The following is a 27706-nucleotide window of genomic DNA, read 5'->3' on the forward strand; positions in this document are numbered from 1 at the left end:
ATTTGTCGCATACTGACACTGATGGTTTTTTTTGTTTATTTGTTTTTATAGGTTATTCACTTATCAAAAAGTCAGTTTTGCTTAGTGATAATTAATTAACCAAGATTAGTTTTAAGTTGTCGTTAACTATAACATAATTATAATAGCTAGAAAGTAATAACCTTTCGCATAAAACTATGAGTTATGTTAGTGATTTAAGTCAATCTCAAGAATATTTAAGTTTCCGCAGTAATGTACCTTTAAAACGAATTATAGTAGATGCTGAAAATTCTAAGGTAAGCTTAAAACTGTATAACTTATCATATGGAGTACTAGGCAAATATGCAGGTCCGAAAAAAGTGTTGTTCACTTCAGATTTCAAAATCCTATTCATTTTATCTTTGTTTTGGTTGAAGTTGAAGATTACAAAATGAAGAACAACATTGGGCAATATTTTTATGGTTACTTGAATTCGGATAAAGAGTATATATTAAGATTGTTTAATAAATAACTATACATTAAGTAATATGAATCAAAATACATCAACAATTAATATTCACTTTGAATATGAATCTTTTGAATTCAATTGAAATATACACTTATGTTACCTATATAAATATTCAAAGCAAAGGTCAACATTCGTATCTCTGGAATAGTGCAGCATGAATATTTAATGTATAACATATAATTATATTTTATAACATTGAAAATTCTCAAGAAAATGAGAGCTTTAGGGATATAATTTGATTTTCAATCAGTGAAAGAGCTAGATATCTATGATCAACATATACTGCAGAGCTAATGAGATATAAATTGAGATGCTTTTAGTAGAGTTAAAACAAAATAGAACTGAAGAAATGAGTGGAATAGTTTGTGATAAAAAAAAACTAATAGAAATGGAAAGACAGTTTCTGTAAGACCATTTGGAACTATATTTTTTGTTAAGTACTGAGAACCAAAAATAATAAGAATAAAATATTCTTACAAAAAAGGGAAAATTAAAGTAACATAAAGAATAAAACAAAAACAAATATATTTGAGAAAGTGACATCTTCTAAAATACATGTTTCATTTATGAAACAATATTGAGTACCAAATTTAAAAAAACTGATCTAAACATTTGTGTATTTTTTTTTTAAATCAAAGAATTCAAAGTTTAAGTCAACTGAATGTCTCATACATAGACATTTAATACAAGCAAATTAGTCCCTGAGTTTTTTCTAATTTTCTAACATGGTCAATAAAACTGGACCATTAGAAAAAGATGCCGGGATTGCTTTGCGTCAGTTTTCTCTGCGGCACTGGTGGAGCGTGTCTGTATTTCAGTGGGCAGTCTAATTGTATTATATGTTTATGGTCTCATGGTTTAAAATCCGAAAGAAAGTATATTTTTATCTTCCAATAACTTATTTACTCTCTATTTGTGTAATATTCAGTTTCCTGACTTATATTTATCTTATTTGTTTGTGTCTATTTCCCCCAATTACAATTGATAGTAGTGTTTGTACCAAAAATGTGTAACAAATCCTTGTTTGCTCTAGATAAGATATTTTCTTTGAGATACTTTTAATTATCCAAGTTTGAATCAATCATGCAATATTGGTGTAGGACACAGTAAAATATCATATGCATGTATTTCCAACTTTTTAATTTAATAAGATTGTTGACAGATAGATCCAGAAAATGCTGGATCCATTTTACAAAGAGATCACTGCTCATGTAGCCTGATTCTGATATCTCAAACATACTCCCTGGTGGAGCTCCAACCCTCAAATCATTGTTCATTCACATATGCTTAAATAGAAGCATAGGTAACTTGCCTTTTACCTTTTTGTGCGAGAACCTTTTGGCATTTGTTCTGCACAGTGCTGATGTAACGGGATTTAATTAAGAATCAGATTCAAGTAATCTTTTTAATAACGTGACACACATTTGCCAAAATATATTATTTGTTTACGACATTGAAAATATCGGTGTAACTGGAACGCGCTCTGACCTAGTGAAATTTGCAATGTAATCAAAAGCTTATTAAATAATGTGTACAAATTAAACAAGTAAAAACAATAATATATCAACAAGCGCACGTAAGGTAAATAGCTGGAAATCACGGGATTATTGGTATTATTATCATTATTGTTAAGAATGAAGAATCAAGAGAACAGTCTAAGTTAGTCAACGTCAACTGAGTACTATCTAGTATTGTACTTAGATAACTAATAAACTAAATTATGAGTATCTAGTGTGTTTTAAATAAATCTACCATACAAGACGATAAGTGAAGCATTATTTATTACACTGACACCCGTTTCGTCAACGTTAAATATGCGAGTTCAATATGATTCTCGTCAACAATTTTTTCCAGAAGGTCGAAAAAGGCGTAAACATTCCTTTTATTGAATCCTTTTGCGCGCATCATGGACGTTGCTTGAGGTTCTCTCAGTGAGATTATGTCCTTATGACGAGCTTTGAAAGCATAAAACCACTTCTTTCCTGCCATTTGTGATTCTTTATATTAAAATTATGTGGTATTTGATTTCTCTCCACTATTTTAAATGCAAGCCGTCGAACATCATTGATCGTGAGGCCAAACATCAAGTTTTAAAATGTGATCAATTACGTGGACGACAGAGCCCGGCTCATGTCGTCCACATTCCAATTCCCATATTTTCCTTTGGGCATCTAAAACACACAAGAACGGTGTGTGTTATTTATTTTTGAAAATAAGTAGGTATTAAATGCCCAAATAATAGGTGATTTTTAAAATTGTACCGGTACAATATAGGCAACTCGGCGTGGTACAATATGGGAAACTTGCACTTTACGTAAATAAACTACGATTCCTAACCTAAAAATGGCCCGGCAAAGGGAAACAACTTAGTTTATACACCTAAATACATGCTTTTCTTGTAATTATGAATAAAAATAGTTTGCACATACCTTTACAGATGTTGTAACCTTACGTATGGAATTAGAAAACTATACTGAAACATCATGAAATACAAAAAAAATCGATAAAACAAAATCGACAAATGTGAACGTTTTGAAACTTCAGCACTCAACTCTAGGAAGTGACTAGTTCGACTAAACGACTTAAGAGCGCTCTGGATTCCTCATAAAGTATAAATACAGCGGTGGTACAATATTGGCGCCGGTACAATTTCGGCTACTTTCCCCTACATAAATAACAAAAATATTCATCACAGACTTATGAAATATATTCTTTCAACGTTTCACTCATGTACTTAATCAACTAAAAGGTCATATTATCATAAACAGCTATTCCATTCATCGTCGGATGTAAGCCTCGTTAGGTGTGTCCATTCATTTCTGTTCTCTTTGTTGTTTTTTGCAACCATCCGTGACCAGCCATTCGCTGATGTCATCAGTCGATCTGGTTTGAGGTCTGCAGATACTTCTCTTGTTTGCTCTTGGTTGTCATACAATATTTCGCTTCGTCCAACGGTTGTCTTCCATTCTTCCTATGTGTCCTGCCTCCTGTCCAGTTCAATTTTAACATGGCAATCTTTTGGATTACATCTATAAATTTTTGTTCGTCTTCTTATTTCTTCATTGGACTTGCGATCGCTGAGCTTATTGTTAAGCATTCTCCATTATGTTGTTGTTAAAAGCCCATGTTTCAGTTCCATATGTCAGAACCGGCACTAAATACTGTTTTCAATCTTCTGAATGCTGCCCATGCTAAGGAACATCTTCTATTTAAACCAGCCTTTAGGTTAAGCTTTGTTAATTCAATTTTTTGTCCTAAGTATAATATACGACTCAACATTTTCTATATTATTATTGTCGAGTTAAATCTTCATTAGATATTTAGTTTAGGTATTTAGGTCTAATAGCCTGCAATTCTTCTCTGTCTTTTGCTATTAACGCAACATCATCGGCAAATCTCAGGTGATTTAGGTTTTCACCGTCTATTTTCATTCCTTTATTTGTCCATTCTAAAGTTTAGAACATATTATGTTCCGAAATAAAACGTAACGTTTGTAAATTATGCACGCTTATCATAATAGGCTTGCACACGCCTTCTTTGATAACATTTTTTGTTATCAAAGAAGGGTCAGGTGCTTACAATTCAAATGAATTATTTAAATATCTCTTCTTAAACAGCCGTCTACACTCTCGATCGAAGTTCTTCGGACGAAGTGAAATTAATCGATGCGAAGTGACTCTACATACTCGTGAAGTCAAGTAATGTAGTGTGACACTACATATTCGAACTTCGGGCCCTTTGACACGGACGCGAAAAACCGACACAGAACGGGAGTAGAATGAAGCGAAGCGAAGTCGCATGAAGTATCTGTCTCTACTCTCGTACTCACTGAACTTCGATCAACTTCGCGAGTAGTATAGTGGCCGCTTTAGATAGCGAATTATGGGCTCACACCTGCAACACTTTCGTCATTGTAATTTTTCTATAATTTTCAGAAAAAGGTCTTAGATATGGTGGATTAAAATTATATACAGATCTTAATATATTATAAAACAAATAATGACACATTAATTTTTTTATACAGTTAAAATATATTTAAATAATTTTAGGGATGGCGAATATATGACTGCGGCCCCAAATCAGTTCGTTGCCCACTAATATGTCTACCTCCTGTTTCTGGAACAGCTGATATTTTCTTCAAACAAGCATTGGCTCTCTCAGCTAAAGGAATTAGAGTTATATCAGCGGAATCTCCTGTTTATTGGAATGTAAGGGAATGGTGTGAAGGGTTTAAAAAGTTATTAGATTATTTGGATCTTGATAGAGTTCATATATTTGGTTGTTCCTTAGGTAAGTTAAAAAAAAATTAAGTTAAGTGATTAAATTTTTGAAGAGAAGAATTTCTATGTTGAAATTGTCAAAATAATATTGAGACCATTAAAGCAATCAAAATCTTACATCACCACACAAAGCCATAATAAAATAATATAAAATAGACATAGATATTTGGAAGTTATACCTAGAGACAGAATTAAAAACATAGAAGAGAAAATACTATGAAATAGAACTCCCTTTCAATGATATCGAACTTTACACCCTCTCTGATGCAGACGATCAGATAATAATGGCTTAAGGCTGTAAAGTTCGCGAGTATATCACAAGTAAATTCATAGAAGAATATAAAAAAGTCATTTACAAATAAATATAGAACAACTAAATGCATGAAAATATAAAATGAAATTGACAAACAAAACGCCTTAATACAATCGAAATGGATTTTATCGGTTTTTGGCGATGATCAGCTTAATAATCTATCAGCTTACCAGTAGCGCACCTAGAATTTGCTTCTGGGGGGGGTTTTGGTTGGTCTACCTCCATTTTGAGTCCTTAAAATGTGTAAGTAACAGTGTCGGAATAGGGTGTGGGGGGGGGGGGTTTTAACCCCCCAATCAAAAGAGAAATGATAGGTACATAACCTACACTAACAGAAGATATTAAAGTTAGTGTATTTTGGGCACGGATGGAAAATGGTAGGAATGGAGAAAGGACTACCGAAGCAAATTCGAAAATAAAAACCTCATACCAAATATCACCAAAACATTTTCTACAGGAAATCACCGAGGAAAAATTCAATGTAGAATCATTGTCGAACGACTCTACAAGAGAAATGTACCAAAGGAGGCTAGCACAGAAGATACAGCCGAAACAAATACACGACATCGAAGATATAAATGCGAGCGAAAATAAAAGCTTAAAAGCAAGTACCTAAAGCGGCCGGATCTCTTAATGACACAAGCTGGAAAAACAAACACCTACGACAAGACACAAAAACAAGAATCTATAAAGCAGCAATTAGACCTATATTAACATATAGTAGAGTAGAGTAGAGTAAATTTTTATTTGCATAAATTTTTAAACATAATTGAGCAAATAACGTCACATTATTCATTACAGATTAAAAAAATATGTATATATTGACATTACACATTTAAAATATATTAACATTACAAATTAAATATGCTGATCAAGGAGAAGGATAGGCCAGGTACTCCGCCACAGTGTAGGGCTCAATGTCAACTAGGTGTTGAAAAACCTTTCTTTTAAAAGCTCTATAGTGCGTTTCCTGTTGAATGTCAGATGGTAGACTATTATAAAATTTAACACACGCATACAAAGGCCTTCTCTCTGTTATAGACAATCTGTGAAGTGGCAAATTCAAATTAAGGCTTCTTGTATTATATTCATGATTGGGAAGCAGGTGACAATACAAAGAAAAATTTTTAAAAAGGAACATAATACATTCAAATATATAGATGGCTGAGAAAGTGAGTATATTGAGTGATTTGAATCGGCCTCTACAGGATTCTCCCGCCTTCAATCCTAAGATCACACGGACTGCCTTTTTTTGGACTATAAAGACAGTTGAGCTATCTACTGCAGCACCCCAGAAGATTACCCCATATCGCATAATAGAATAAAAGTTTGCATAATATACTGATAGTAAAATCCCCTGGTCTAGATAGCTCTTTAACACCCTTAATGAGTAGCAGGCTCTATTCAGTTTTTTTGTCGTATTTTTTATTTGTTCCCCCCAATTCAGATTCTGGTCAATATGAATACCAAGAAATTTAACTGATCTAGCAGGTTCCGTGTTTTGTGATAGGAAATTAATTGTATCTGGAAACTGCTCTCGTGATTGGCTGGTTCTAAAGTAAACAAAAACTGTCTTATCAGTATTCGTATTCAGTATCACTATTCAGCCTTGCTTAGAATTTGCTCTGCCACTGTGAGGAGTGTTTCTAAAGTTTTTTCCCAGAAAAGCACATTTGAGTCATCAGAGAAATTTACAAGGTTTGAGGAACTACTAACCACCGCATTTGGAAGGTCGTTTATGTAGACCAAAAAGAGGAAAGGCCCCAGGACACTCCCCTGTGTTATGCCTAATTTTAAATTGATAGGATCAGAGTAAACCTTACATCCCCTTTTCTCCAGGCATACCTTTTGCGACCTATCTGTGAGAAATGATTTTATCCAGTTTAATGCCGGTCCCTGTATTCCATAAAGATGTAATTTTTGTAATAAAAGAACATGATCTAGGCTATCGAAAGACTTAGATAAGTCCAAAAAAGCACCTAGTGTTTTCATCTTTGCCTCCAGTTTTTCTAAAGTTTTTGATATAAAATCATAGGTAGCTGTCTCAATAGATCTCCCTGCGAGAAAACCATGCTGTGAACTACTAAATAAGTTGTTTGTAGTGAAAAAGTTTTGTAGTCTGAAATATATTGCTTTTTCGAATATTTTTGAGAATGATGGAAGAAGGCTTATTGGTCTATAGTTCTCCATCTTAGTAACATCACCTTTTTTATGTAGTGGCTTCACAATTGCCACTTTTAAACTTTAAGGAAATTTACCTTGCCTGAAAGAAGCATTAACTATAAAAGAAAGAGGAAGAGAAATCTCTGATGAAACATATTTAATTAAGTTGGTTGATATTTCATCATAACCAGAGCTATGCTTGTTTTTTAAGTTATTTATTATGTGACTTATTTCTTTCTCTGAAACGGGAGTTAAAAACATGCATTGATTAGTTTGTTCGATATTAATTTGAAAATTTTTTACATGCTTTATTTTCTTTACAGCTTCTGGTGCTGCATTTGCCATAAATTGATTTATTTCGTAAGAAAGCACCTGAGGGTCAACCTCTAAACAGAAATTACCTTGATTTTTGGTTCTTTATAACAATTTTTTCGAGATTGAGTGAGTAAAGAATTGTATTTGCGTTTTTCTGTCCTGTAAATATCTTTATAATCAACATTATTGGTAGACAGTGTAAACAAAACATCAAGCCTAGATTTACAATGTTTTATACCATCATTTTTAAAGTACTTTTGTGATTTTTTTTTATTTGCTGAATTTATCTCTTTGAGTGGAAAACATTGTATAAAAATTTTCTGAACTATACGGCAGAGACAAGACCTGACACATCTAAAACGAGACGACTACTAGAAACAACAGAGATGAAAATACTTCGACTAATATCAGAGAAAAGTCTGTTGGATAGGGAGAGAAGCGAAAACATAAGAAGAGCATGCAATATAGAAGACATAAATGGATGTGTGACAAAACGGAAACAGGAGTGAAACGAACACATTAGTAGAATGGCCAGAGGATAGGATAGTACGAATAGCACGAGATAAGTCACCAAATGGACGAAGAAGTATTGGCAGACCAAGAAAAAGATGGTGCGATAATTTAAACAATTTAGGAGGCTAATATTGAAGAAGAAACAGGCTTTAAAGCCTATATACAAAAAGGAAGATGAAGAAGAAGAAACCTCATACAATGCGAAAGAGGAAGTCGTAGACAACCTTTGGGATAGGAAGACCTATTGCGAAAATAAAGAGTGCTAAATAAATAACAAAAAATTGATTGTTGGTAGATGTTGTGCCATGAGCATACATAAGCGGCATTGTTTCTTAATTATGTAACTCATTATATCAACTATTATTATCAAAAAAATGGTAATCGTACATATGATGGTCTATGTAGTCTCGTAATAGTATTTAAGTATTATAAGCGTGTTGACTTTAAAAGTTAGTGATTACGTATTTCTCAAAGATTGGATTTCATCTTATTACTAAACATGGTGATTAAGGAGACTATTGGTAGCATAGTTGACCAGGCACAGGTTTTCAGCTCTGCGGCGAAATGTGGGTTAACAATTACTAATAAAGTAAACTGCTAACTAAAAATTATAAGCGTGTTGACTTTAAAAGTTAGTGATTACGTATTTCTCAAAGATTGGATTTCATCTTATTACTAAACATGGTGATTAAGGAGACTATTGGTAGCATAGTTGACCAGGCACAGGTTTTCAGCTCTGCGGCGAAATGTGGGTTAACAATTACTAATAAAGTAAACATTTTTAAAATATAATAATTTCTATAAATGGGATGTGGATATGGAAATGCAATTGATAAATAATTCACGTCCACAAAGTGTATTTGTGGTTTATTATTGATAACAACAGGATATTTTATTAAAGTGTTTTATAATGTTAAATATGATGTAATGAACTGAGATATTATCAGTATAGATTCTATGAACCATTCAACATCATAATAGTAACACAAAATAACGATAAAAGAGTAAGAATCAATAAATCAATAAATACCTGTTACACAGAGTCAGACTGAAGGACATCATCCATTTAACTTTAACACTGAAGGTAATTAAAGCAGTAAAGAACATAATATTAAAACAACACAATGAGCTCAAAAATATAAAAAGAAATTTCCGAGGAACACATCTACCAATATCAAGTTTACCCAATCATGAAGAACAATTTGATATTAACCAGGCAAATCCACTGTTAATGCTAGGAATATGTGCGAGAGTGGTTTTTCATTCCCGTTCTCGCCCGCTTACGGTTACGGTTTCAGTCCCGCCCGTTTTTCGCACGTTGATTCCAAAATTGAGTCCCCATACGTGATTCATGCGTGAGACACCAGCTACGTCATATAAAATGCATAAATTAAGTTTAATCCATATATGCCTTAAATATAAAAATCAACTTTGGATAAATTTTATGAAACTCTTACCTATAAAGTTAGTTAAGTTGAAAATAGGTCATAAAAATATACAAAATTTCATTCTGTTATATTCAGTAGACGAAGATCTTGTGCAATAAAATTTAATTGTTGTTTGATAATCATTTCTTTTCTTGAAGCTGGCAGCTATTTAATTGCAAGTGTTTCCAAAAAAGGTTGACTGCCTGTTTTGTTTTTACATGCAACAGATTCAAGAGAACATTTATCTCTTAAGAAACTTCCAGTTTCGCTTTTGGAAACAGTATCTTTGTACAGTGCCCCGCTCAAAATCTTGAATAACTCATTAAAACTTTAATTTAAAATTGCGAGAGTCGAATGCCTTTTCATAATCAACGAAGCCAATGTATAAGTTCAAGTGATATTCATTGGCTTTCTCTATTAGCGTTCTGACTGTAAGAAGATGATGCGCTGTACTGTAACCCTTTCGGAATCCTGCCTGCTCTACCGGTTGATAGCTATCGAGTTTCGACGTTAAAATCAATAAAAAAAGAAAAAAAAATCTAAAAAAGAAACTCAATTATCTCAAAAAACAGCATTGTTCCTAATAAGAAAACAGCGAAATACATGGGTTTTATCTGGACGTCAAATTCAAATGAAAGGAGAATATTAAAAAGAAAACTGAACAGTTGAAGATAAAGTACAAAAATATGTATTGGCTGATAGGTAGGTACTATCTACTTTCTATCCAGAACAAAGAACTGATTTACAAATAGATATTGAAACTGATGTGGACCTATGGCCTACAATTATGGAGCTGTACCCAATTTCCTCTCGGGAAATTCGAAACTCTCGAAGGCCACTTTTTCTGCGTAGGTAGAATCATTTCATAGAATATTTCGGCGGCGAGGAGAGATCTCGCACAGGACGTCAATCATAGATATCTAACTCACAACAATATTTTGAAATTAATAAGTTTCCGTTACATGATGATTATTAATGTAAAATATATTTTTATATATTTCTACCATATCTACCAATGCACCTGACACCTTTACGTTCATTTGTTTTTAATAAAACCTAATAAGTAACAAGTAAGAAATTCGTAATTTTTTTACCTATATAATTATAAAATTTATAAATTCGTGCCAAAGTTGGAGAGATTAAAATAAAGTAGAATACAAAATAATACAATAATAACAAAGAGTACAAAATAATAATAAAAAAAAATAAAATAGTTATCTCACAATGACAATCAACAACCAAAACTAATTTCAGCAGCTTTTTAATCGATGGATCCTTTGCATTTGGCTCTAAAAGACTCTTAATAGTAACATGAGTTGAAAGATATGGGCTTCTATATTTTTGAGCCACCTTATACTTTTATTTTCGCAAAAGTCGTAGCTCAGAATTTGATCACTTAAGTCTATACCATATTTGTATTTGTTATATTGAACGATTTAAATAGGTTTCTCAGATACTATTCCTCTTCGTGAAATGGTTCTATACATCTTATCACTAAATTCTGAAAATGATGTATATGTCTTATTTGTCTCTCCACTTGGTTACACCTATTCCTCCAGTACTGTACACACTGGCTACATCGGTAGCCAGCTACATCATATATTTCTTAAAGTCTCTGTAATATAAGTTTGAGCTTGAAGTAATTGTCTAGTCAAATCAAAACGATTATAGAGGTAATCCATACACAAAACACGTTCAACATTGATATGGCAATGCATAAATTTTATTCCATGTGCGTGATTCCTTCCTGCAGTTATGGGAACTTCTGCTTCAGCATACCAATTTTTAAGTAAGTCCCGAATGTTCTATTAACATGGTTAAAAATTTATGTATTTTACCTTTAACGTATTATCTATCTACTCCACGTAGCGTGGTCTCGTGAAGTGTGTGGTCTTGCGATCTGTCATTAAGTCCCGTTTAAGTCGTTTGTATTTTATCATACCTCTGCGCGATTCACCGTAGCCCGCGATAAGAAAGCTATGCTTCTAAAAACTGGAAGATCGAACAGATGATTAGTTTTCTAGTAGTGTTTATTCTTCATTTCATTAATTAAATTTTGCCGTTCATCTAAAACCCTTTCTAAAAAATATAATTAATAGTTTAAATGTTCCAGCTATGAATTAATGAATAATTACTGCGTTTCAGGTGGATATTTAGCTCAAAAATTTGCCGAACACACAGCACATCGTCCTCGAGTGGCTTCCTTGATTTTATGCAATACCTTTACAGATACTTCCATATTTAACAATCATGATTCGGCTGCAATATTTTGGATTTTACCGGCTTTAGTACTAAAGAAAATGATAATGGGTAATTTTGGATCATCGAAAGTCGATCCAGAAATGGTAGAAGCTATAGATTTTATGGTAGAAAGAGTAAGTCTTTGATATTTTTTTAAGGTATATAAAAAATCAACTCAAGCTATAAAAGTCTAAATCTGATAAAATACAAATCATGTCACAATATAACTAACTACCTTTAGAAACCTGGGAGCAAATGTGTAACAATAAAACTCCAACTAACGTTGGGGGCCAGTTGTTTAAGGCTTCGTCTAGATCAGTCTCTCGGGTGTATGTTATCTTATCTTAAGCTGGGACAAATAAAACAGGATATTACCCATTCATATTTATATACTTTAAAAATTAAATTAAATTTTAATATTAATACAAAAACAAAGGAAGTACTGCCTAAAGCGGTAGAAAATTTTAAAAATGATACTTATGGCAATAATGCTTATGACTTCATATGGTTGACTGGGTGGTAGGCATCGTATAGTTGGATGTTTTCTAGATGGACGTAGATACTTGTTAAATGTAGTTAGTGTGGTTGTTGGCTTCAGATACTGGGTTTATTACAATTTCGGGCAGATGTTGAGTTTTTCATAGCAGTGTCCATGCTACTACAGTTAATACTCCCTATGGTTGACCATGTGGTTAAGATAAATCTCTCCCGAACAAGGGAGACAAGAAAAATATTAATTAGGCCAAAAAGCTAAGCGAGAAACTTTGTGTTAGCGACAGCATAACTTTGAAACATTTGCTTGCCATGTTTTACCAAAATTAAATACACTCATGCACAAAAATATGAAATATTTTAATTGGATACGTTAATTGGACTATCCAGCAGTGAATACTGCTGTGAAAAATGTTTTGTTCGCCGATCAGATTCAGTTATGGAAGCCACATGGATGAAACTTCGTCTACAGAAGAGTTGGCGAACGGTATGCCAGTTATCACCTCATACAGAGTGTTATTTTTGGTGGTGACGGCATAGTGCTATGGGGTGGTATTGCTTGGGAAGAACATACCGAACTTGTGGAGGTGATTTGGCGAATGACAGATGACATGTACATTGAAAACATTTTAGATCATGTTTTCCATTTGCCTGCCATATTGGATATGACATATTCGTTCTAATGCACATCCTCTTGTCGCTAGAATACTTGATGATTACCTAGATGAGGTTTAATTTGAAAGAGTTTATTGGCCACCATACAGCCCGGATTTAAAAACGATCGAGCATTTGTGGGACACCTTAAAACGTCGCATTTGGAAAAGAAATCCTATTTCTACGACACTAAAAAAGCTAAGGATTGCAGCACAATAAAAATGATATGCAATTCCTCAAGCATATATTGCAAGATTTACAAAACATCCCACGACGGTTACAAGTAGTAGTACAATTTTATTGTTCTTTTAAACAAAATAGGTACTAAAGTACGATATGAATGAGTAACACTTAATTTCAAGCTATTTTTTGTTCACATTCCAAAAATTTCTTTTTTTTTATTATTTACTTAAAATGCGTTTTATTTTATTAATTATTCACTTATAACGTGTTAAGTAGTCTTATTTTCAAAAAAAAAAGTATTTTAAACCTATCATATTGAACATATTTATAATAATTTCAAAATAATCCATATTTTTGTCCATGAGTGTATAATTATTATAATTTTAAGAGAATACTTAACTAATGGCAAAGACTAAATGAGTATAATTATTACTAAACGAATTAGTTAAATTACATTAAAAATTCTAGCTGCACATAAGATTACTAAAATTGAAAATAAAAAAGGCATGAAGAGTTAGATTATGTCAAAAAAGAAATACAAGAAATTATCAAAAAAAAATTCATAAGAAAGATATAAAAAATGATCATCTTCAAATATGAAATGATATCAATATGTACTCATCCCAGAAGAGATTTAAATAATATAAATGAATTTTGGGACTGAAATATCAGCTTAAGTAGGCAAAATATGCAGAAAGAATATTGCCACTCCATTATGTAGAAGTGAAGCTGACATGACAAAAGTCAAGAATTGCCAACTGACAAATATCTTATATCTTCATGTGAGTAGATCATATACACATTTTATACAAGTCTATGGGATATATACGGGGTTTATAATCGAAATAAATGGAAATTAAAATTGAAGAATAAAGATTATGACAGCATATTTAGTTAATAGAAGAATTGAGCGTCAACTAATTTTAGAAGAAAAATGGTAAAACAAAACAGAAAGTTAACAAACGATACAAATAAAAGGAAATTAGAATAAAATAAATATTTGAAGAAACATAAACATGTGACGTTCATAACGTTATAATCAGATAATCAAACTAGCATTATTATATCGCTTGAAACGAGAAGAAGGAAGCTATTATATTTTTATCAGTAAGAAAAAACTTGTCTTGGATGCTTAGATATAAAGGCTCTAATAAAACACATATTAAATAACTAATAAATTGAGACATATTTATAAATATGTAGGTTCTGGTCAAAGTTTAGCTATCATTTTAGCACATTTCATTGTAACTGAATATTAATACAAGAAGTATTAAATGTAGTATAGAAGTATAGAATTGTACAAGACCGGGATGAATATCGACGGAAAAATGCTTAACCACCTTCGATTTACGCAGACGCTCATCCCAAACATAGAGCCCTGGTTCAACTGCAAGTTTAGACATAACAATTTTTATTTCACACAATTTTTTATACCTATAAAATTAAATAGACACATGACGACCAATGCGAAATGTGTGGGGTGGAGAATGACGCAGAACATTACGTTTTGGCATGCAGTCAATTTAGTCAGGAAAGGGAAGAGTTGGTAAGCTGATAGCTAGCAAAGAATACTTTTAACGTAACGGTAAAGACTATTACCGAAATTATAAAAAAGAAAGTATAATATGAGAGGATGTTACAAAATGGGCAAAACTAAAAGAATAAAAGGAACTGAATAAATAGGACAGATGAAAGCGACATACTCCAAGTTACACTCGATAAGAGTAGTTCCGCCTATGCCGTAGGATATAGAGGTGTTTAGTGAATAAGGTCAGGTTTTGAGTATTCGAAGTCCCATTTCTACCTTAAAGCCAAAGAACATGCGCTAGGGTGAGCATGAGCGTCATACCTTAAAAAAAAGGTTGGGCTGCATACGGCAGATTGAATGACACAATAATTAGTGAAATCTCTATGAGCCTTAAGACAAAGTTATACAATCGATGCGTGCTATCAGTTATAACAAATGGAGCCGAAACACTAACTCTCACTAAAATAATGTTAATAAACTTAAAATCGCATAGAGGAAAATGGAAAGATCAATTTAGAAACTTACAAACTTCATTAACAACGAAGAGATTACCAGAAAAACGGGAATAGAAGACATTATAGGAAAAATATCAAGGCTATAATGGAGATTTTCATGCGCAAAATAGAATTTCCTGGATGCGTATAGTATGTCAGGCAGTGGACGCGAGAAACTGGATGATGATGAATATTAATAAGTATTACAAGTGCAGTAGAACTTCGATTAACCATCACTCTTTTAAACGTCAGTATGAGCAAAACAAAATAAAACAATAAACACCACCTGTGCTCTACTTAGCACACTCCACCTGACCAACGCTGTGACAGGGGCAAATAAAAAACCAGTTACCATCGTTGCGTACGATAAAACGAAAGCTAGGATAGAATAAGGCAGACCAAATGCTGCGCGACTGTTATGTCAAAAGGAAAAGACAACGTTGACCCATGGTCATATTTTCGAATATGATCGATGCCAGTGCTTTGAACGCTTTCATCATTTTTCTACATTATAACACCAATAAGCTTGGCACAAGAAGTGGTAAAAGAAGTCACTTTTTAATCAAGCTGGGAGGAGTAGACATAAGGAATGAGAATACTGCCCAATCGTAAGCAATCGCCCGGCAGCTTGTAAATTAATGTCATCAACAAGAAAGATTGTCAATACATATCAGAAAGAATTGTAACAGCAAAGATAAGAATGGAAAAGGAAGACCTGAACATCATCGGAGTATACGCCCAGAAAAGAATAAGCCTCAAACAACAAGGGAAGTGTTTTATGACCAATTACAACAAGTAGTAGATAAACGCTCGAATAGGCAATCAAGTAATACCCGGAATTAAGCAAAAACATAACGAGAATACGCTATATTTATAATGAGTCATGCAATGTTGAATGTGAGCCTCCGAGACCACATAACAAACCGACAAATCAGGCAAAGATCAGGAGTTCAAGACGTCATCGAAAGAACCACGAGACCTAAGTGGAACTGGGCAGGACACTTAGCCAGAACACAAGATGGACGATGGACAAGACGAATTATGGAATGGAGGCCCAGAGATTATAAAAGAAGCCGAGGACGACCACCGACTAGATGGACCGACGACATAAAAAGAGTAGCGGGAAACTGGCTACAAGCGGCCCAGTGTAGAGAACACTGGAAAGAACTGAGGGAGGCCTATGTCCAGCAGTGGACGGGATTGGCTGATTGATGATAATGAGTCAAGTGCAAGAGAAATCATTAGAATGCAACAAACCGGCATATCTATGTTTCGTGGACCTTAAGAAGGCTTTTGACCGGGTCAAATTAAAGGACGTTATCCACTTAATGTACGTAAGAGAGATACCTCTAGGAATAATCAAAACGATCGAAAATATCTACCAAAACAACAAAATAAAAGTAAAAGTAGAAGAAGAACTAACCGACCCTATTGAAGCTGCCAATGGGATATGATAGGGATATTCCCTGAGTTGTTCAACCTGATTAGGGATGAAATAATAAAAAAAGTAAGAACTCAAAAGGGTACCAAATAGGAGAAAAACAACTTAAAATAATCTGCTATGCAGACGACGCAATACTACTCTCTCAAAGTGAAGACAATTTACAACGTATGCTGCACAAATTTAATATAACCTCCAGAAAATTTAACGTGTTAATTTCTCCAAAAAAGACAAATGCATGGTTACAACAGCAAATTTACTAAGATGTAAATGGCAGCTGGAAGTTCAGATCATAGAACAAGTGATGGAATTTAAATATCTAGGCATCACATTATTTAGCTACGGAAAGCTCAAAACTGAAGTGAAAGATCAAGTGAATAGAGCAAGCAGAGCCGCAGGCTACCTGAATGAAACAATATGGAGAAATAAATATATCGGAAAAGAAATGAAATGCAGAATTTACAAAATAGACATCAGACCAACAATGAAATATACGCGGCAGAAAGAAGACCTGACACAGAGAGGACAAAAAGGATGTTAAAAACAGAAGAGATGAAAATACTTGAAAAATTAATGGTAAGACACTATGGGACAGAGCTAGAAGTACAGATATACGACGTAGATGCAAGGTGGGGAACATCAAGAACTGTTTTTAATAATTATAAAATTTTTGATTGGTGGTTGTATTTTTTGTATTTCGAATATAAATAAAAATCTATTAAACAAATATGTGTGCCTATTTATAATATAAAATATGGCTATCATATCAATGAAATAAGTGCGCGACGTGTTATAGAAATATAACTTTTATCAAGAACAATAACTCTAATCAACAATTCTCTTTAATATGTGCATGTATGTTTTAGCTGGAAACTTTACCGCAGACTGAACTAGCAAGTAGATTAACCCTTAATTGTCTTCGTGGATATGTGGAGATTCACAAATTAGTAGACTTACCAATTACCGTTATTGACGTATACGACGAATCCGCGTTATCGAACTCAGTGCGAGAAGAGTTGTACAAATGTTACCCAAGTGCCAAATTAGCTCACCTTAAATCTGGGGGAAATTTTCCATACCTCAGCCGATGTGCAGAAGTAAACATTCATTTACAGGTAAGAGGTATAATTTAAAAAAATTTTATTTATTTATTTAAGTGGAATTTTGTCTATTCTTTTCCGTTACTTTATTGACCTTTTGTATAGATTTATTAATTTCCCATAACCATTTTTCATATAATTGTCATATTGGCTACAGCGCATGTCAGTAACTTTATTAGGATTACATTTATCAGGATCGTTAAAACCCAGATATTTTGTAATGATGAACTGGATTCCTACAAATGTATTTTTTCAAACTGATTGTTCACTACACAATCTGATATCGATGAAAATATTTACGCCTAATGAGAAATTTATATTACCAACGAGGTAAACTTCAACCGATATATATTGGCTACAGCGCATGTCAGAAGGATTGCCTATCTTCGACGTAGACAGTAACTTTATTAGGATCTTTAAAATCCATATATTTTGCAATAATAAACTGGATTCTTACAAATGTGTTTTTTTTTTTCAAGTGAAACCACTTCCCTGTTTCATGTTTTGTACGAAAGATTTGACACATGGAAATAATTCATGTTTTATAACGTAATCTAACGTATTATAACCAATATCAATTACCAATTCATCAATCGTGTTCAACAAATCCTGGAAAGTTATGAAATTGATATAACCTATGATTGTTATTTTTAATTGGCGGTGAAAGAAAAGAAATATTGATAGATTTCTCTTCTCCATTTGGACTCATGGACTAGAATCATTAGAAAAATTCTTGATTTCATTATCTGTTTAAAAGAATCAATCAAATTCACTATGAAGATGGACAACAATAATTTCTGGATGTGTTAATCACAAGGAGGATACAGGATATGTTATAAAAGTATACAGAAAAACAACAGATATTTTTTAATTACCAATAAAATCGTAACATAAGTATAAAAAGGGGATTATCAAATCATTATATGATAGAGTCGAAAATACCTGCTCCAGCCAAAACCTCTTTGAGAAGAAAAAAAACTTGCTTACATAGATTCTAATAAAAAATGATTACCCATTGTCATTGTTACTTAAATATGGAAATGAAACAACACACATTAAAAAAGGTTCTGAAACACCGAAGGGATTCGAAAAGAACAATACCATACATAAAAGATTTATCAGAAAATGAAAAAGGATAGGAAATAAATACAATATCACAACACACACTAAGATCTATTTTATCCAAAACCAAACCCAATAATGTACAAGAAATATCAACGAACTGCATGAACTGATGAATTCAAGACCACTTAGTATTACGATAAAATAGCATGAATCTTATATTTCTTATATAAGATTCATGCTATTTATTCTCTCTCGTATGTGCTTTTATTATGTGTGACGCTACAGCATCTGGGGTTGCGGCTGCCTTTTGGAGTTTTGTAAAAGCACCATTATTTGTCTTAATAATGACCATGATTGTCTGCTTAATGTTTGGAAGTTAAGGCTTTCCACTGTTTCGGTCCACTTTTGGCTTCTAGCGGCATCCAGGCTGTGAAGTATTTCATCCGCTATTTCTTGATCGCCAGTTTCAACAAACCTCTGGTGTGATTCCTCGCTATTTTGTAATCAGGTAGGGGTGTATTCTTTGCGATATCCTCTTGGTATGTGTTGTTTGGTTATGCTTAACATAGCACAAACAAATCTGGTGTGGTTTTTGGTATTAGGTGTTATTCTTGTTCTAAAGCTATTTTCTTGTGGCATTTTAAAGTAATTACTATTTAAATGGGAATAAGCCACAATTAAAGGTTAAAGTAAATTTATTGACGTTTCAATTTTCACTTCGGAAATCGTTCTCAAAATACAAACATTAGTGATAAATACTAATGTGGAAATTGAAACGTCAATAAACTTACTTTAACCTTTAATTGCGGCTTATTCCCAGTTAAATAGTAATTAGGTGTTATTCATTCCAGTTGACCTTTTTAAAATTCCCTCTTGTACATGAGATAGAACTGATTAAGGGGATTGGAGTTCCTGTTTCCAATACAGGACCATATTGGCTGTGTGGGGGAAATCAGTTAGAACTTTTCGTGCTAAGCTGCTGATCTGAAGGTTGGTCGATCATTGGCATTAAATAAAAGATATAATCGTCTCAACTTTTATCCATTTAATGAAAGCATTTCCGTTTACAGTTTGGTGGAAGTTGGTCACAAAAACGGCATGAAATTAAAGTGTAAGGGAACCGAAATTTCTAAATAAAAAATAATGAAATACGGCAACAAATTAGAGCAAATAATGAAAATTTGGAAACTGTATGTAGTTAGAAGTTACCTATCTAGGTTGCAGCCTAGATCAGAAAATGGTATTACTCACAGATAATTAAATATCTTATAGAAAAGGTGAATACTGTGTCTAATCGCCTCAGAAATACTAGTTTTGACGATCATGTGTGTTCTCCACCCTTTTATATAGACTATCTTGACGGAACTAATATCTAAATAAATAGAAGTCTTCGAAATGAGGTGTTATCGTCGTCGTATGCTCAGAATTTCATATATCCCTTATGGTACAAACAATACCGTGATTAAACGTATGGATAAAGATCTGAAAGGTACGCGTAGAAGTACCAGCTAATCCAGTTGCTTTCTACAAGACAATATAGAAGGCAAAGGTTGAAGAATATCAGGCAGTGGGCGGAAATGACAACAATGCATTTATTCAGAACAGATATCAAGTTACTTATACAGATGGTGAAAAAATGTATATATTTCTGACCATTCCACTTAATAAAATAGAGGTCAATGCTGTGACCATAAAAACCTTGTAGTACATGTTGCAATACAACAAAAAAAGGAAGGAAAGTAGCAGCAGTATTAATTTTTTTGTGTGTCTTGAACTGTTAATAGTAATGTACTTATATGTATTAATTCCAGTACACTTGCTATTTTTTATAAATAGACAATTTGTATGACCTAGTTTTATTTGGCAATCATTTTTATGACATATCTTTGCAAATATTCGTAATTTCAAATATATTTTCTTTTTAGATTCACCTTCGGCAGTTTGATAACACTACCTACAGTGCTTCTGATAAACCACTTATCCATAAAAACTCATTTTAATGGTTAAGTTTACATATTTTTAATATCCGAGAGATTAAGAACACGAAAAAATATTTCAGTATTGGTAACATTTATTTTAAATAATATTTGTAGAAGATTGGTAGAAAAATAATAATAATATCACTATTATTATTTATTAACAATCCCTTTTTGTTTGAAACTCAAAGAAAACTACAAATAATACAGTAGAGAAGAACTCACCTAACAGATTAGTCACATTATCTTTCCACTACAACCTTTCGAATGCAAGCCTATTTAATTAATGTTGTTATTAGAAGAATCAATCGTTCGTACATCCTGCATATATCATCAAGTATTGGCCAGCAATGCTTGGTTTCTTCCACTTATGTTACACGGAAATCCTGTATCCAGTCAGTACAACTACAACAACACAAGTCCATAATCCATTCTCACAAACTGTCCGAAATATATTGCAGAATACTTTTCTTTTGATTGTAAGCAAATATGCTTCATAGTCGGCTTACCTGTAACCTACTAATAATCTACTGCGAATATGTGGCTCGTAATTGGAATTCGCGAGTAAGTCGGCCGATAATAATAATATCGTATGGCATTTTTGCCTTGAAGATCCTTTCGGATTGTTCTGGCGTCAATTTCATCTTTAACCGTGTTTCAGATAACCACTGTAAATGCACACTAGCCCAGGGGAACCGACGGCTTTACGTGCCCTTCGAAGCGCGGTGATGGCTTGTCATTATTAGAAAAGAAAATGTCGTTGTTGGTGTCGAGAATCGAACTCGACCGCTTTGGCTTAGAAGGCCAGTATTTTGGTCGCTGTTAACACCATGGTAGTCCGATGAATGAGTAGTACGGTGACAGATCGGATCTCACGTCTTGGTGATTGATCTCAAACGAAAGATGTCTCTCTCTCTCTCTCTCTCTCTCTCTCTCTCTCTCTCTCTCTCTCTCTTGTCGTTTTCCCATTACTGAGGATCGTGATTACTTCCAATATTCCTAACAATTTTTCTCCATTGCTCTCTATCTTCAGCTGCTCTGAGAGCTTCGCAGAATGAGTTTCCAGCTGAATTCTTAATTTGGTCGCACCACGTGACCGAAAAATTGCAGAATACGTTACATACATATTGTGGACAGCCTTTTTTTAATCTCGAGTTGGTTTAGAATGGAAACGTTTGTCCGATGAGCTGTCCAAAGTATGCCCAGCATTCTTCTCCAGCATCACGTCTCAAAGGCATCAATTTTTTGGGGCTCTCGTCCGCGAAGAGTCCAAGACTCTGCCCCGTATATAAATATTGAGCACGCATGGGCATTCACCAATCTCATTTTGATATTTTGGGAGATAGATCTGACTTTCCAAACTTTAGTTATGCGACTCATCGCATTTTTTGCCATACCAATACGTTTCCGAAGTTCTGCTTCACAGTTACCATCGTTAGTTATACTAACGATGGTAACTGTGATAGACAAAACTATCCACTATCTGGTATTCCTGTAACATGTTAGTCAGTTGAATAGTGTGGAATCTGTCGATCACCATTATTTTTGTCTTAGCTTTATTGATTTTCAGATCAACTTTATTGCTTTTGTACTCAACTCTTCGCAGGAGATTAAACATTTCTTGCTCATTTGCTGCTATAAGTGTAGTATCATCAGCAAATCTTAAATTGGAGATTTTCCTACCAGCCACTGTTACTCCAGCGGCCCTTCCATCTAAAGCCATCCTCATGACATGTCCACCATAAATGTTGAATAAGTCAGGTGACAACACGCATCCTTGTCTAACACCTCTCTCGGTCTTCAATTGGTTTGGGAACTTCTGATCTAGTCGTACTGTTGCTACATTGGACTGGTACAGATTTTTAATAAGTGGTGCATTAATTTCAATTAAAATGGACCACAGATTTATCCAGCTTACATAATTAAATGCCTTTTGGTAATCAACGAAGCATATAATTATAGATACTTGAAATTCTCTAGACTTTTAATGAGTTGTCTCAGGTTCAAGATTTGTTTCCGTGTATGTAGATAGGTTTTTAATCGGTTTTTCATGATATGCAACAAGTTTTTACTAGCATATGTTATTAGTGACAGTGTGCGGTATTTTTCACATCTGGTAGTAGTTCCTTTTTTGTGTAGCGAGATATAAATTGAAGTACACCAATCAGATGGCCATTTTTCTGAATTTCAAATAGCGACACAGATAGAATGGATGATATGTAATCCATTGTTACCGAGTAACTGTAGTATTTCACCTGGTATTGAATTAATGTCTGGGAATTTATTTCTCTTTAGCGATTTAATTGCATCTTTGACTTCAGCGAGTTAGTAGGTTCTCTAGGGTAGTCAGAGGTCCACTGATTTTCTGCTGGTACCTCAGTATCGGTCTTTAGATTACCTTCCTTGTCTAATTACAGATCACATTTGAGATTTAAATTCTCTGGTAAGGAGTTTGATCTTCTGAAATAAATCCCTCGGTTCATTTTGACTGCCATGTTTCTCTATCTCTCTGCATATTTGAGAGATGTAATCAGCTTGGTCTTTGCGGCACTGTTTCTGGTTTCTTTCGATAACGCTCTGTATGCATCGTTTGTTCCGCATCTAGTTTTATGTTCTTTTCTGAGGTGAATCACAGTCCACGTATTATCGTATAACCACGGCTTACGGCACGTGGAAACCGCTGCCTCAGTCTTTTGCAGCCTCGATTACCTTGTCTTTGAGATAGATAGATAGAACGAAAGATGTACTATTGGGCAAATACAGTCATATTTTAACTATATAATTCCTTTAATAACCAACATCTACAGTTTTGCTTGTTGAAATATCCTTCTAAGTGAGAATGGGCCTCATCACTAAAAATATTATAAAATCCGCACTGAATGGAAAAATGGTACAATATCTTTTCAGCACAAACTTTTCGTAAAACATAATTTTCCGTCAGAGCTTCCACTACTTTGAAATTATTGAAACTCTATAATGCATTTCGATTCTTATAAAATCCATCTAAAAAGGCCGAGTATTTGAAACTTTATACATTTTCTTTGGTTGTAATAGTAGTTGTAGGAGTCAGAATCGATAGGTTGATGGCAGAACCCGTTGGGCGGAACTTATTGACACATGTTTATTGAATTTACACTTGCAGCATCTCCTGGTTGGCGACTATTGTACCGCGAATAAAACTTGCGGCGTACAATTTACCACTCCTGAAAAGGCTTCAATTGCAAAAGCGCAGTGCGCTCCAGTGCAAGTCTCCATTGTGACCAAGAAATCCTCACGTTGTACGCGTTGATCGAGACCTCCCGTGCTCCTTCCATATATTACAACTCCATCTCTTATATGTATATTTAACCAATAGGTTTTTATATTACTGTTTAATAGCTACCTACCTGCCAATATTTACATAAATGGTTTTCCTACATTTTTAATGTTAAATAAATACTGTTTATATTATCAAGCATTTATGTATATATAACGAAACATTTAGCCCTTTAACAAAAGTTTTTTAAATTTATTTTTATACCAATATTGATGTATTTTCATTTAAAGAGATTAAAAACCGAATTATATATATTACTCTACTTAAGAAAATTACTGGATAGAATGAATATTTTAAAGAATAGCTTTATTTTGTAATAATTGTGTGGTGTGGTGAAAAATACTAAATCGTCACATACAATGAAAACTTATATAAAATTCTTAAATAATTAGTTAACAAATCATTATTAAATCAAAACTGCCCTGCGGTCATTTACTTTAAAAATCCTGATCAACGTTACAAAAAAATTAATGGAGATTTTATTAAAAAATAGACAAACACATGATTGACATCGTATACAATCACTGTGGTCGTTGAAAAGATGTAAGGTTGGCTCACAAGTAGCAAGTAGTAGAAAGATAATTGGAGGTACCTTCTAAGGTTTAAAATATAGTGCAGCCACGATGTTTCGGGAATAAAAATACGAAGATACACATATACGGCGATGAAGCGACTAATTGTGTTATTTTTAAGTGAAGATGGAGTGACATTAGGAGATAAAATATGCAGTACTACAATAAAAAAATAATTGCAGATAGATATAGTAAGATAGGATAGACCGAGAATGCAACAATAGTGATTTCACATGTATACGCCAAATCGAGATCAAATTCCAAAGAGAACTACCATTGAATGGCAGAGTAGAAATTGCTATGACTTTTTTTTTCACATGTGCTAGTAGAATTTGGATGTGTATGTCCATCCATTTGGTCTTTATCGCCCTTGTCTGTCTTGTTTTTTTTTCTATAGTAATTTTTTTCTATATATTTTTGTTTAACGACAAAAGCTTTCTATAAACAAGGGAAGTGTTTTTTTTTGTGTTTTATTTCCCTTGTGGAAGATAATCACAACTCTTGTACTGTTATCGCGTTAAGAAAAAATATCTATTACTTTTAATTGTAGACAATATTTATTACTGGGTGTTTACTTCCAGGAATTAAAATAATCGTGTGATATCGTGACGTATCACTAAGTAAAGTCTGGGGTATTTTTATGACTACACCTTGTCTGTGACTTTAAGTGTCACCGCTTATACCTGTAACGTTAAACATAACACGCTTGAGCGTGGTATCACAGGATGCCGACAAAAGATCTAAGTATATCGCTTTTTAAGGTGGCCCAAATCCTAAATACTCAAGCTTTCTTGTTTTATTCAATTTATGTCAATATAACTACCAATACTTTCTCTATCGGGCTTATCCATTTCATATTTGTCATTCTATCGACACGTATTGTTTTAAGGTGATCACATAATAAAATTACATCTCAAAACTGTCTTTTCATATTCTTCACATTCACATTCTTCATGAGAAGAGATTATGTATATACATTTAAATATTTAACAATTATGATTTAAATAGTTAAATATTTAATTGACAAAAGTAGTCTATATAGTGCCAATAGAAATACATACGTCACTATTGCTTTTATTGCTGAGGGTTGACAAATTTTGACATTGGTTTATTCTTCCTGTAGATAACCGTCCGTAGTTATCCTGGTTCGCAATAAAATTAAACATTGCTATATTCGCAAGGCCAAAATCATATTTCCGAAGTAACTGAAGTTAATTCGTTGTAAAATGTCCAGCCAACAGCAAAAGCCATTCATAATTAGGTGTGCGAAACAATGTAGTTTCATCTCTAGTTCTCTCTCCGACCAACGAACCGATGGGAAGATCGTCGTCGTACATTCAGTGGCGTGCCTACGAGATGTTAATTACAACGAAGTGTTAGGTTTATCCGTTATTCAGTCAGACTTGTACCCGCCACTGTTTTATTGCCATGATTTACTTAACCAACTATACGTTGATATTATTTATTTCGTTTTTGTTGGAGTTAATTATTTCCAAAATTTGTTACCATTTTTCCAGCCAGTCGTCGTTTGATCCCCAAAATTAACTACGTCTGAAGTTGTTCAATATCATAGAAATATTATAAGACAGACACCAGTGGGTCGAAAAGGATCAAAGGGAACACTCACTTCGGTATCTACTTATATTAATGGGAATTAAATATAATTTTAAATAGAAATATGTTTATTTTGATGTTTCGATTTCCACTTCAAATAACGATTTGCGAAGTGGAAATCGAAATGTCAAAATATATTTATTTTCAGTTAAAATTGTGGTTAATTCACTTTAAAAATAGTAGATGACATTAAATACCACAAGAAAATAGCTTCAGTACCAAACTCAGACATGTATAATAAGTAGAATAACATCTGAAAACCTTTAAAATTACCAACTGGAAAAACAAATAAAAAACAGAGGAAAACCCTGGAAAAAATCAAGATCCAGAAAGGATTGTCGAGTGAATGTGTGTGATGATGATGAAAGTTTTTCAATAGACAATCAACTTTTAGCTTGTGGTACGAATGCGACAGTTCTCTCGGATGACAATAACACACTAAAATCGTATAGGATCTCCGTGGTTTTAATGAAAACAAAACAATTTGTAGCCATACGTGAACTTGGCATGAACCACCTTCAAATGTGTCTTAAATAGAACATTAGTGCCTTCAAAGTGACAGAAAACAAATCAGAGTTTGCGTGAGCAAGTTATATCGCTATATTGTATATGCTTTTAAACAGCTAATATAGCCAGATGCAGTCAATAAAGGGCGTTTATTTATTTAAAATATATCTATTTATGTTAATATGCCAGCTTTATGAATTTCCTATTACTCACCTTTCATATGATTTGTAAAAAAGTAAATTTATATTAAAGTACATTCATTTATGTGACGATCTAAATATTATGGTAGTAAAATTGTCGACGTAGTTAAGCTAGTGTGAAAACCAAATTTTTAATTGTTTTTACTTGTAATAAATATTTGTTTTATATAAAAGATTTTTTATTTCTCCCTAGACTTTTTTTGCTTTATGAATATCTACCTTTTTTCTCTAAAAGTTTGCCTTTGTTCACACTACGACATGACAATGTAGAGCCTGAACTGAAGACAAACAGGGAGAGGGAAAGGTAGATACTTAAGCAAACTTCACACTGGACAAGAGTGGTATCGCTACGTAGCGCCTTCTAATTTAGATAGAAAAGAAAATACACCACTGTGTATTACTACATGGAGACAACTTTTCTTTTTTACCAACTCTTCATTAGCCTACGCTTTTACTTCTTGAAATTTAGCAACCAAAATATCCATAGCTTTTTTCTAGCGGTTTTATCATGATATGATGTTAAACGTTGAAGCGTTTAAAGAAGTGATCATTTAGAAGACGGCAAAATAAGAAGAAAATGATGAAGACAATTTCGACATGAAAGGACTAGCTGCTGGATATGACTTTTCAAATTTAACTGTATAGAATTTCCTAGAAATTTTATTTCGCTTTTATAGAAAAGATTTTGGTTTCGGTTTATCCTCGATACGTATTTTTGAAAATATACATTTTGTTTTATTAGAAATTAACATAATATCAAGAACATGTTAATGATATAGTGATGATTCTATTTGTAATTTATCATTATTTGGTTTAATAATAGGA

The 27706-nt window shown here is 33.2% G+C and overlaps 1 protein-coding gene across 1 annotated transcript; it reads left to right on the top strand.

The window, feature by feature from the left end:
• LOC140434919 (maspardin-like) lies at window positions 1-27054 on the top strand. Its single transcript, XM_072523548.1, has 5 exons — window positions 1-275; window positions 4537-4777; window positions 11644-11873; window positions 17398-17646; window positions 20622-27054. The coding sequence occupies exons 1-5, from the start codon at window positions 177-179 to the stop codon at window positions 20694-20696; spliced, it is 894 nt and encodes a 297-aa protein (XP_072379649.1). The 5' UTR covers window positions 1-176; the 3' UTR covers window positions 20697-27054.
• Window positions 27055-27706: the final 652 nt, after the last annotated feature.

Source organism: Diabrotica undecimpunctata, chromosome 2 (assembly GCF_040954645.1).
Source record: "Diabrotica undecimpunctata isolate CICGRU chromosome 2, icDiaUnde3, whole genome shotgun sequence".
In the NCBI taxonomy this organism is placed as follows: domain Eukaryota; kingdom Metazoa; phylum Arthropoda; class Insecta; order Coleoptera; family Chrysomelidae; genus Diabrotica; species Diabrotica undecimpunctata.